At 46.9% G+C, this 12594-nt stretch overlaps 1 protein-coding gene across 2 annotated transcripts in view; it reads right to left on the bottom strand.

Moving 5' to 3' along the window:
* VPS8 (VPS8 subunit of CORVET complex) overlaps positions 1-2123 on the bottom strand; it is a 75058-nt gene extending 72935 nt beyond the window's left edge. For both annotated transcript variants that reach the window (XM_032192880.1, XM_032192881.1), the window contains exons 1-2: positions 1935-2123; positions 1464-1532 (exon numbers count right to left, since the gene is read on the bottom strand). In XM_032192880.1, coding sequence (XP_032048771.1) covers positions 1464-1532; positions 1935-2072 — 207 coding nt within the window. In that variant the 5' untranslated portion in view covers positions 2073-2123. The remainder of the gene's footprint in view (positions 1-1463; positions 1533-1934) is intronic.
* Positions 2124-12594: the final 10471 nt, after the last annotated feature.

Here is a 12594-nt window from a genome sequence, read left to right as displayed (position 1 = left end):
ACAAATCTTTCTTCCCCATGTATGATTTATTCTTTCAAACTTTTAACAGACTTTTCAGTAAGCTGTTCTCAAGTGTCTCCAGTTGCCACGAGAAGGCATAAAGCTGTTATCATGTGCTCCTCCAGCAGTTGCCCAAACAGTGGCTAAGGGTCTACCAGCACCGCTGGCTGCTATGAGCCCAGGGTCCTCAGCAAGAACGTGGCCAGCAGGAGGGCTGACTGTGCTCTGACTGGGGTCTTCTGCTGGTGTTCTCTCTCTACTCAGCCTGGAATTGTTTTTATGTTATTTTTAAATGGCCATTGTCCCCACTGTCTTCTAAATTCCTTATGGTTCACATTACCCTTGAAGCACGGAGCCAGAGAGCGCAAACAGTACTCCACCTACTGCCAAAGAGAGATCAGAGCAGGTGCTCAGTCAGGTTGTGCTCCACGCTAAAATCCTTTTCAGCAGATCCTTTGGCAGTCATTCCCACCCTGTATGCACTGAGATAAACAGCACTGGATAAAACTCTGTTTGTCTGCACTGACCTATGTTTTCTTCGGGTGACCGCAGCTCCACTGCCCTGACGTGGATGTGACTGCAGCCCCCACTTTGGTACCACCCCAATCCAGTACATCCCCCCTGCCTTCACCAGCACAGGCATCAACAAAAACAGGTCGCACCCCTGCACACCACCACTCAATATCCCCTTCTGCATGGGCAGCAAGTCACTGATGAATATTCCTCTAGTTCCAAGACTATATCCAACTGTCTGGGACATTTTATGCCTTTATTAGTGTAGCTTTTTGAAAGAAGTAACCTGTCCCAAACACCTTGCCTTTACACTGGTTTCATTGGAAGTCCAACCACCAATTCCCTCAACTTGCTACAAAGCCTATTTCCTCGGAGTTTGCCTTTACTTCCACGTCCTTCTTTTACCTTTCTAAAAACCGTGCTACTGGAAAACACAAACAGAACTGGGGTGGAGGCAAAATCAGTCCTCCCCTGCAGCGTCAGGCATTGAGAGTTTGTTACTCCCACCACAGGGCTAAACACGTGCAACAGACTACGTAAACAGAGTTGTGAAGAAACTAGCTCTCATCTCCTCCCACGTCTTAAGAAATTGCGCAGAGTTGGGTTGTGTTTGTTTATTTTAAAGCTAAAAATAAAGTTTTTTGATGCCCCTGACCTTAAAGGACAGCACAGCCTCCAGGTGACTCTGTCCAATTCCACAGCTGAACACAGTTAATTTCAATGGAAACCCCTTATGGTTCAGCTGGGAGTACTTCAACTGAAAAATGCAGCTCTGCCTTACAGTGCAGCAATTACTCGAACGAACATATGCTTCGTCAGCCATTAATATCAGGAAATTATGGGGTTATGCAACTTTATTTCCCAGAAGAAAACACGAGGCCAGCCAAAGGAGCAGAGGGTGCCTCAGCTCAGCGCACCCTCGCGCTGCAGCCGGCTGCTAGGCCACTCACCTCGTTTAAGATGCTTTCCAGCGTCGGAGGGGTGTCAACTTGAGGAATGTCGAATTCTTTGTCATCGATCTGGACAGCAGAAAGCACAGGCTGCCTTTAGGTTGCCCACACCACCTCCCGAGCTCGTTTCTGACTAAAGAAAAAGCAGCTAAGTGCGCACCCCTCTGATCCACCTCTGCGCGAACACAGCGTGTATGCGCAATTTCCTGATTTGAAGCTAACTGCCTGAAATTTGACGTTAGAAGGGGGAATTTCGGGTTTTTAGCACGGAAAAAGGCACACGAGGGACTCCTCAGCGAGGCACCACCGGCTGCCCCCCCCCGCCCTGCCGGGCCCCGCGGCTGCCCGAGGGGAGGGCAGGGGCAGCGGGGACGGAACGGGGAAAGGGACGGGACCGGGACCGGGACCAGGACCAGGACCGGGCCGTACGGACCGCGGGGGGACCGCGGTGCCGCAGGGTTGGGGCCGCACCAGCTCGCTGCGGGAGTCCAGCTCGCGGTCGAGCTCCGCCACGCTCAGCCGCGGAGCGGGAGGCCCCGGGCCCGGCAGCCCGCCCGGCTCGGCCTCGGCTCCCGGGGGGCAGGATCCCGGCTCCTGAGCCGCGTCCATGGGCGGCAGCGGGCCGGGGGCGGCGGCAGGCCGGGAGCGGGCCGGCACCGCCGGGACTCGAACCCGCGGCCCCACTCGCGCCCCGCCCCGCGGCGGCGCAGGCGCTGCGGCTCCCCCTGCGGCGTTAAAGGGGCCGCGGCGCCGGCAGGAACTTTGTTTTTAATTAATTAATTAATTTATTTATTCCTTAAGACGTGTGCCTGGTCGGTTACACGCGGAGAAAGGTTCCCCTGGTGTCCCCGCAGCAGCTACTGGGGTGTTTTGGGTTCCAGCTTCAGCAAAAGCACGTAGCAAGGGCCAGAAGAGCAGCCTGCAGCTGCACCTGCCTTACTTAGCCAGCCTTCCCCTTGTTCTTCCCGAAAAGCTGCCCCCTTTCCCTCCTGGTTGGAGAAGGCTTCGTCTTGTGCCTAGCAGCAAGAGCACACGGAGGAGCAGGGAGCATCCTGAGGGGCTCGTTAGGCGCCAGCCGTGTCTGCCAGGCAGGGCCCCAGCTCCACCTGCAGCAGATCCGCAGCAGTGCGAGCAGAGCAGCTGCCTGCCCAGCATCACCCCGCCACTTCTCCCTCAGGTGTCTGGCAAAAGCCAGGGGAAAATCATTCAAAGAAACAGGCTGGTCAGCAGCACCACAGCCCTGCCCCCCCAGAAGGAGCTGGCAGTTACCCACACAGCACCTTCTGTATTTTGAAGATGCCCAAAGACAAGCAGGTTAGAGGCAGGAAAGTCAGGTTTGTTCCTTGGAAATGCCCAATTTGAGCATGTACGAGAAGGCTGCCCTCACACCAGCTGGGCTGGGGAGGGCCTGCGGCTGCCTCTGGTTTCAGCCCCCAGGACCATCCAGGACTAGGTGCCCCGAGCACACACCCCATAGCAGCAGTGCAGTAGCAGGAACCTGGAACCAAACCAGGGTTGTGACACTTATGACAACAGAGGTCTCAAGGCTGAAGAAAGATTTAATAACTATCTAAGGAAATCATCAGTGACATAGAGAAGGTGTCTGGGGAGTAAGAGTCAGTATGAGAACTAAGGGGATTCACCGTTACCACTGCACAGCAAGTTGAGATCAAATGAAAGGAGGCACTTTTTCAGAAACACTGTTCCCTACTACACTCGCAGCAGGAGGTCGCTGCAGTTTGCTGGGCTCTGACACCAGAGCTTGCTGCTGGAGGGAGGAGAAAAGTTGCCACAAAACTCCCCAGCGCTGCACAGCAGACACTACAGACCACACCAGCCGCTGAAAGGCAGACTGATTGCACACACTGATATCCACGTACAGGCTGCAGGTCCTGCACAGCAAGGAACAGAAATGACTAAGACTGCAACGAAGTGTCGTCCACCACAGCCTGAGAAATGCCATCACAAACAGACCTGTTAGATATTCTAGAACTAGAAGCCAAGAAGGTAGCTTTAAGGAATAAAATTAACGCTTGGGATGGGTGAACAGGTCAAGACAAAACACACTATAGTTTCTCTTGGAAAATGCTGGATGACAAGGAAGTACCCCTACTTTAGAGCTATGCTGGCACTAGATAATGAACCTTTCCTCCGGCACGAGGAGAAAAGCACGATTCAGTGCTTGGTTACCACCACACGCTCCCCGCCATGTTCTAAAACCTTCCTTTCCATTGCCAGCTGTTCCAGAATGGTCTTCTGCAGCAACGGTGCATTCGCTCCTCTTACAACAGCTACCAGTTCTCCTCCCTGAAAGGTGTGAAAAGCAAGTCTGTCAGTAAGTTAGTTCACAGCAGAGCTCTCTGAGCTCTGGAAATCATCAGAGGAGAACATCACATATCACTTTGTGTACCAGGCTGAGCTGCTCTGCTCCAAAAGGAAGGGAAACTTTGGAACAACCTTCGTTGTTGTTCCTGATCAGTCTTAGGGCAAACTGAAGCAGCATGTGACAGAGTGAGGTCCTGGGGTAGGACAGCTCTCAAAGGGGACAGTTGTTCCCATTGACAAGTCATATTTATTGCTATGCAACTACTGTAAAAAGATCGTCACTCACTGCATAAAACAGAAAGACAGGCTCGCATTTTCCTCTGTATTTTTCCAGAGCATCAATGGAATCAACTTCAGCCTAAAAGGAATGTAAAATAAAACAGCTGTTTCTAAAAAATGTTTCTGCTTCAGAGGACTACACATGCAACAGACTGGACCTGAACATCCTCAACTGCCTACTCTCATCCCTTATGTACAGCGAAGCACCTCTGGGCCCCAGTCTTATAGGCTAAAATGACAGGGGTCAGAGCGAGTTCTCTCAGCTCAGCATCAGAGACACAAGAAGCAGGCAGATGTCTCTGGGAGATTTTGCCAGCAGTGGTTTGCACAGCAGCTGGAGGTTGCTGAAGGCTGCGTGACATGGAGTTTTGATCATCTCCAAGAAACAGTGCCCCACAGCCTCTGCAGGAACTTGTCCCAGTGTCCTGACCACTCCTATTGTGAATACTTTTTTCACCTTGTATCTATTGGAATTTTCCCTGCTGCAAGGTGATCTTGTTGCCTCTTGTTCTTTCACTCTGTACCATTCAGAAACATTTGTCTCTGCCTTCTCTAATAACGCTCCATTAGACAGGTGAAGACAGCTATTAGATCTTTTCTTCTCCAAAGCGAAGAAATCCAGCTCTTTCAGACTCTCCCCTGTACATCATAGGAATACATATGCCACCGATTCTGTCTAGCTTAAGCAGTTTGCTGCAAACTGCAGAAGCAATTACTATGAAAAGTTCACCACATCAGTAAACACACAACTGCCTACAAACGTGTCATCTTGCCAAAGAAAAACAGCAAGTTTATTGGCAGGGCTAAGGCAAGAGCTAGACTGTGGTAAAATATGAAAAACAGGAAAAAAATGATCAGTTGCCTTCACGTTTTCAGATTGCTTCTGCAAAGGAGAAGAAGACAAGTACAGAAATGTTCAAGCCTGAAAATTCTTAATGATATAAGCTGTTATTGATGTAACCGACTGCCTGCATCCAGCAGACTTACACAAGCTGGAACTTCTGCACTGTTACCATTCTGGCTGAATATTAGAAAGATAAATTACTTCAGCCTTTAGTTACCTGCTAAATTCAGGGCAATGGTTATTTTAAGCTGTGCTACATTGGATCTTACCACAGCAAAATGCAGGAGGTCACTGCTGACTTCATTCCTTATTTTTCGGAAAAGATCCACTACTGCTTTGCAGGGACCACACCAGGCTTGAAACGCATCAACAACTACAAGCATGAAAATGTATAAGAAAAAGGTCAAAATCAGCCTTTTTAGACCAATAGGCTGGCTTGTGCACTTGTCCTCTTTGCACTGTAATCTTCTGGAAGGGGACTACAAAAAGGTTGCTAGTACAATAATTAGAAACTTGAAAACCTCTGAGAATTTTAGTACAATAATAAGAAACTTGAAAGCCTCTGAGAACTGAGGTGCCCCACAGTGACCCCTGTGGCACCACCCTCCTAGGGAAGGAGATATGCTTAAGGTCTGTCTGAACCCCTCAAGCCACGGCTTGTGGCTGTTGTTCCCAGAGGTGTGTTTGCAGTGTGGCATGACACTTAAAAGCACCTAGAAGGAGACTATGGATTCAACTCTGAAGTAGAAACTATCGTACTCTTTCAAGGTTTCCATTGCTAGATGAGAGTGTGAAATCACATTATGAAATATCAAGCTAATAACAATGGTATGGAGGAGTTGAGAAGAAATATTTATATGGCTGATCCCCTGGAGGTATCAGATTTTCTAGGAAGACCTGCTGCACAGAGGAAGAGCACGCAAGGTTTACCTAATCATCCCTCTAACCTCCCTACCCTCGGGAGCCAGGACAGTCCTGCTCCAAGCGGGTGGCTGGACTGGAGACTCCAGAGGCTCATGCTCCAGTGGTGCCGTTGTTTCATGGTAACTGTCCCACAGAAGGCAGAAAAACTGATCTCCAGCTAGTCTTGCATCTACAGTGTTATTTGTTCTTTCCACTCAGGGCAAGAGAAACAGGGTTTGACTGAAACATGCATACCAGTAGAAACCAATTCCTGACAGGACTGGAGTCATTTTAACATGGAACAAAAGAAACCTCAGATGTTGACCAAGCCCTTACCAATGAGGCCTTTGAGACACAGCATTTCTTCCCAGAGTTCCTGGCTATTGATGTTAGTCTGTGTGAAAATTTAAAAACAGCAAGAGCAACAGTAAGTCACCAGGTAGCTATAAACATACGGACACATCATTGCATTCTTGCAGGTAAGACAGACATCAGACATACAGAGCTATTGCTATCTGAACACTTCAGAAAAAACCTTCTGACTGCAATCCTCTCACCTCTGGTCCGCTGCGCAGTGCCAAGCTGTGCTAGAACATGGGTGCGAGACCTCTCAGAAAAACCATGCAGTCAGCTGAACTCAGATACTCTTCCCCCAAACTCTTATTCCTCCCCTCCTTCCCACATGCTCTTGCTACTACCGGACGCCAGCTCTCAGGGACCCACCAGCAAGCCAGCTAACCCCGAGGAACAGTTTAATGGATTAGAGGCCTAAGTTGTCCTAGAAGGAAGAAAAGGCATATGGAAAGGAGAGGAGCATCCAGGCAAATGCAAGCCCTCCCCCTTTTAGCTGCAGTGACCATTTGAACAGTCTGGTTGCTTGCAGACCCCCGCATCAGTTTGCGGAGAGACCAAAAGTTGTTCTGGGGTCTGACTGAGGAAACAGCCTCTGCATCTTGGCAGGGCATCAGCATCATGGCCAAATGACCAGTCTCCCAGCTGAACCTACCAGGTGGTGGTGTGTATCCGCATTTATTGTGCCCCAGTCTCCATCTTAGCTACAGGACACCACTCTGTGCTTTCTGGGTCCTTTGATGTGCAAGACAAGAGGCTGCAGCTGAGGGATCACCTAAGGCTGCAGCTGTGAAAGCAGCATTCAGGCTGACTCCTTCACCAAACCCAGGGACACATTCATCCTTCTCAGCTGCAAGCCCTCTCTCCCTCCATTAGTAATTTCTTTCCTCCCTCACTCCAGGCAGCTTTGCTTGAAGCAGGAACTAAGTGACCCCTGTGACAGGCTGTGGGATGCCGCACCATGGGCTGGTTGTGCTGTTAGAACACCACGCTGCTCTCCAATAACTCCAGCAACCTCCTTTGCTGACCAGCCTGTTTCTGTAAGAGTAGGTCATGTGAGAGCAACAAAGAATAATTTTCACAGGGTCTTGTTGCAAAGAAAATAAATAAATAAATGAGGATCAGCACAAGCTACTCGAGTGTCAGCAATAACACGATACACTAACCGTGCCAACAGGACATGCTAAAAATGCTGAGCTGGACTTAAAGAGAAGAAAAAAAGGGTGAAAGCCCAGGGTTAGTAGTGTTTGGTATTTTTTAAACAAATTGTTCTGAAAATTTGGACTCTTTAAAGAAGCGACTTTACAGAATCACCCTGCTGTTACATTGGTAATACAGTTTGTTGCTGCTGTGCTGATAGTGAACCATTAAGATTCTTAATAACTTTCTCAGTTGGTATCATTAATCCTAAATACATTTTGTCTATGCTGGAACACAGTATGTTGCAATAAGGCTAGCTACTATTCAATAATTAACACCAACACACATTAAAGGACTGTTAAAATTGCAAAGTAAAGAATTTGAAGAGTGGAAATTCCCATGCAAATTAAGCGGCCAGCCTTTTACAGATTTTCAGAGGCGTTACTAGAGGTCACACTGTACAGTTTCTCCAGCACCCCACCGCACTCAGAGAATGGGGAGTTGTTCAAACACCTCTGTTTTCCTGTTCAGCATATGACCCAAAGCCTAATTTTTTCAGCGAACATCTGCAGAATTAAGAAGTGTAATTTTTCCAGGTATCATCAGTGCAAGGACCACCCTCATAGTGTTTCAAGAATGTTAATGAGTTCAACTCATTTATGATGATTATAATTTGCAATAATGAGTTCGACTGATGGACTTGGAAAGCAATGCCAAGGCTGTTTAAAGTGCTTTGCTGATTTGAATGCCCAGAGGCAGCTAGGACTTGCTTTACTCTGACACAACCAGAACTTTTCTAGGACATCACATTGTGTCCCACACAAGGTTCATATATATCCACCTGCAGATGTGAACAACCACATTCTTGCAAGCCTAGGCCAGGCTCTCCTAAACTGGGTGTATATTCAGTTGCCAAAGGTGAAAAATCTTGTTTAAATTACATTCCCCATCACATACGAACACAGGGAGACAAGCAGCATAAATAATTTCTAGCTCAACAAAGTGATCATCCTTCTCATACAAACGCTCAAACTTTCACCCCATGTTTTCCAATTCTTACAGTGAACAAACAAGGTTATGCACTTCTTCCTTCAGTATCTCTCTTGTGTGAAGAAATTCATTCAAAATTTCAAGATGTTAATGACCTACTTTTGGGCTTTTTCTATGATTTTGCATGCTAATCTGCTCTCAGAAATCCTCTCTCTCCTCCTAACAAAGCATCATGAGGTCTCTTGCACAGCGTAAATAGGGAAAATTTACTCTGTGCATCATTGTGAAATAGTTTTTTTCAGCCTTTGAATTCTTCTTGCACCTCCTAACTTTTTTTTCCAGCTTTGCAGCAACCTTTCTAAATAAGTGAACTGGTCAGAAACATTCAGTGAGAGACTCAAAAAACAACCAGGAGAATGCCCCTTTCCCCTCCTGGTCTCTACTTCTGGAAGTGCTACGAACAATCCTGTGAAACATCCATGGGTGTTCTCTGAAAGCAGCCACACCGCAGGACAGTGGCAGCACGTTAACAGCCCTTCAACACAACCTGCAGGGAACTCTCTGCACCCTGGCTCTGGGGGACATAGCTCACTTGCCATCGCTTCCCACCTGCCTTCAGGAACACTTTTCCACCACGAGGTCCTCGCAATAGGGCTCTGCCAGAAGAATGCAAGTTACCCTAGAACTGAACATCATTCCTCCCACTGTTGTGAGTTTAAAAGATGTTTTAAAAGGCATTTCTATCACAGCTGGCTCCTACTGACCTGAAGGACTACCTCCTTTCTCTTTGCAGCCATTCTTCTACAGCAACAAGGGTCCTTTGAGCAGCACCCCCCAGTGCAAAGCCCAGCAGAAGTCTTCTAATTATGCGAATCCAACTGCTGGCCAACCTGCAGCACAGAGAAAGCTTTTCACTTGTCTTTGCTCCTCTCTCCAGGACATAGTGCCTTTCACATCATGCAAAAGGTGTAGGGTTGGAGATGAAGTGCTGCTGCAGGGCCTGAACCACCACACACCTCCAAAACCACAGCAGGAGCCCCCCACCCCGTCCCAAGTCCCAAGAGAGTTGCAGAAGGGCCGAGGCCGGGGCCTGGTGGTACCTGCGCGGCAGCTGGCAGCGCCCCAATGCTGCTACCGCAGCCCTGGCAACGCGGGGAGGAGCAGCAGCACAGCCTGCCCGCTCCCCCTGCTCGGCAGTGCTGCAGCCAGGAGGGTTTGGCTCCGTCACCTCCGTGATTCCCCTCGCGGGAGCCAGCCCTGACCTCCCCAGCACCGAGCTGAGGGGGGGTAAGCTGCTGGCCACACTCCAAATGCAGCTCAACTTTAAAAGCTTTCTCCCCTCCTCGTTTGCACTAAGAGCGCACTGCTGGGTTGCAGTCAGGCCCGCAGGGCGATGCCAGTTTCGGCAATGCTGCTGCTCACCCTTGCTGACTCCTGTGCCCAGGGTCCTCGGGCTCCATGAGCAGGCCTCAGGGGGCTTCTTGTCTCACGGCGGTCTCCAGCTGGACAAGGTCTCTCCTGGCTGAGAGTCTGGCTTCTGGCACGTCCACTGCTCTCCCTCATTGCCACTGCCAAGCCCAAGGGACACTGCCCAGTGCCTCCAGCACCAGCTCAGAGGAGCAAGCTGCACCCCTGAACACCCCCAGCAGCTTTTTGTAAAGTCCTCAGCCTTCAGTAAAGTCCTGATCATTTTGGCCACAACTGGATTTTTACATGTTTACACCTATCGTGTCCTTACATTTCAGGATTGCTAGACAGTCCTCTTAGTAAACCAATTTTGTAATCTTCAAGAATTTAATCTCATGCACCTCCATTATTCTTCTGCCTTTATGCTTCAGCAGTTTCATGCTGGAGGCGTAGCAGTTACTACACGGCTAAACACTGTAAATAGATTTTAAAAGATATGAGATGCTTGCCTTAAAAACATACTGACACTAGATGCTTTTGAGCACATCACATAGCTTCTCTCAGTACCATGATGTGAATCTGTGACAGGAACAACAGACAAATTTTAAGTCTCACTTGACTTTGAGTGGGAGAGACTGCTCCAAATAAGCTGGGGGAGGTGAGGTACAACCAAGCATACCAGTTGTCAGATAACTAGCATGCCAAACTCCACGAAAAACTGTGCTTTTGGACACACCTTCACAGATTGGCCATCATCACTGGACCCTCTGAAGAGATATAAAGATAGAACATATAAAAATTGATTATGATTGGTTTTCTAGAAGAGAGATGGCAGAAGGACACCAGAAATCTGAGGATGTGTATCCTGTTCAGACAAGCTCTACTTGTTTTGGTGATGCAAGCAACTCTGTAACTAATTCACAAGATGCCGCCACCCAAAAAAAGCTGGTAAACATCTGGCCAACAAGTTTGCTCCCATTGTAAGTCTCAGGCTAGCAGCTACGAGGCAGTGGAGAAGATGGCACAGAAAGCTCAGATTTTTCCATGAAGTTCAGAAAAACCTAGATGTTCTGGTAAAGTTCTTTTTATTTACAGTATTTTCTTCTTTTTGTACATACCTATAGCAACATCAAAAATTATTCACAAAGCTTAACTGAATGTAAAAATGTTCTCATCCAACAGTTTGTCCTATCAACTTCACACCTGTGGAAAATGTCAACTGTTCTCATGCAGCAACGAGATTGTCTGAGCATTTTTATTTTTTTACTTTTTTTTTTTTTTTCTTAAATCTTTTCTGGTAGAATTTCAGGAAACAACCTCAAAGATGTACATAGATACTTTACTCACCTTTTTTTCTGAACACTTTTAGGCACCGAAGTTTTATAGCATCAAACTTAGATTTGTTTTTAGAAACGTGAATGGAGGAGGAGGGGGAAAAGAGATATGTAAGAACTTGAGTTCCTAAATGTACATAGCAGGAGTGTGAATTTAGAAGCCAGATGCACACTAAAGTTTTACATTAGTAATACCTGCCTCACAGAATTTTCTTCGAGTTCAAGCAAAAAAATATGATTGATTTTTATAAATAAGTCTTCACTTCTGAGGTACTGATATTTATCAAGTTCTCACATATTTTCACTTTTCTGTTTGTTCAGCCCCCAAAGTCCATCACAAAAAAATTGCAGAAGGACATTAAAAAACTGCCAGTCGCTTACTGCAATGCCTGGGGAAAAAGTGTCAGGTGCTTACTTTTATTTGTCTTTCAAGAGTGGAAGAAATTACATGAAATGTATATATCTCCTCTGCAATCATGTGATAAGTTATCTGATACATAGCACATTCAAATTCCAGGCCAAACTGTGGTCACGTTTTCTGACACAAGTAGTTACCTTGGAAAAAAAGTAAGGCTATCACAATTTGACCTTCTGATTAGGATTAAAGATTAAGATACTTATCAGAATTGGTTAGCAAAGTTACAGACCTCTCTTCTTGCTGCAGCCTTCCTGAAGCTCAACGTAACACAAGAAAGTTTTGGTTTAAGACATAGGCTGCAATCTTTAGTGTGCCCGTTAGTGCTACGTAAATATAGTGTTTGGAGATTATGACTATTAAAACTATAGTCTAAACTGAAATCAGAAGTAGACACGGGAAGAAAGCAAGAACCCTGAAACTGCATGAAGGAGAGCTCCTTGCTGCTCTCATTTGTTCCTATGCATATTTGACCCCTGCCACCACTGGGTGGGTCTTGTGTTCCAGCCTGACCTTACACTGTCTTCTTCATTTGTACTCACAATTTTTCTCCACACTTACAGGCACAATTTCAGCAACTTATGGACAATCTAGCTTCTGAATGTAGTAAAATCCCCTCCCTTATAATCCAGGTATCCAAATCCATGCAAGTGTGTATATCTGCATATATACACAAGATTTATAGCAATGTGACTGAGTAAAAAGAAAAAAATTGTATTTTTTCCATTCCTTTCCCTAACTTAATGCACCTGTTAATGGAAATAATTTGTAAGCCACTTAACTATGTCTGGAGGTAAAGGATGCAAAACAAAAGCAATCCCTTAATCACTGCTTGCCAGCTTCTTCTGGTCTCTCGAAAGTGTAGCTTTTGCAAGATGCTGTTCACTCTATTGATATCAGTGATCAGCAAATACTTATCACCAGTGAAATAAACTAACCCCTCAGCAATTATCCAAGCAAATCCTTGGCTTCTAAAGCAATAGCTTATGCATGCTGTTATTGCAGCCACCTGTTCCTTTCCAGAAAAGTCAGTCATGCTAATTCTAAAGTATGAGCCTTCTAAAAACTGTACAGGAACCTGAAGCAATCCAGCTGACCCATTCCATTGATTTGAGTATATCACTAGTACCAAGTGACCTTGTA

This window comes from Aythya fuligula, chromosome 9 (assembly GCF_009819795.1).
Source record: "Aythya fuligula isolate bAytFul2 chromosome 9, bAytFul2.pri, whole genome shotgun sequence".
NCBI lineage: Eukaryota > Metazoa > Chordata > Aves > Anseriformes > Anatidae > Aythya > Aythya fuligula.
This window is presented reverse-complemented; position numbering and strand designations above follow the sequence as displayed.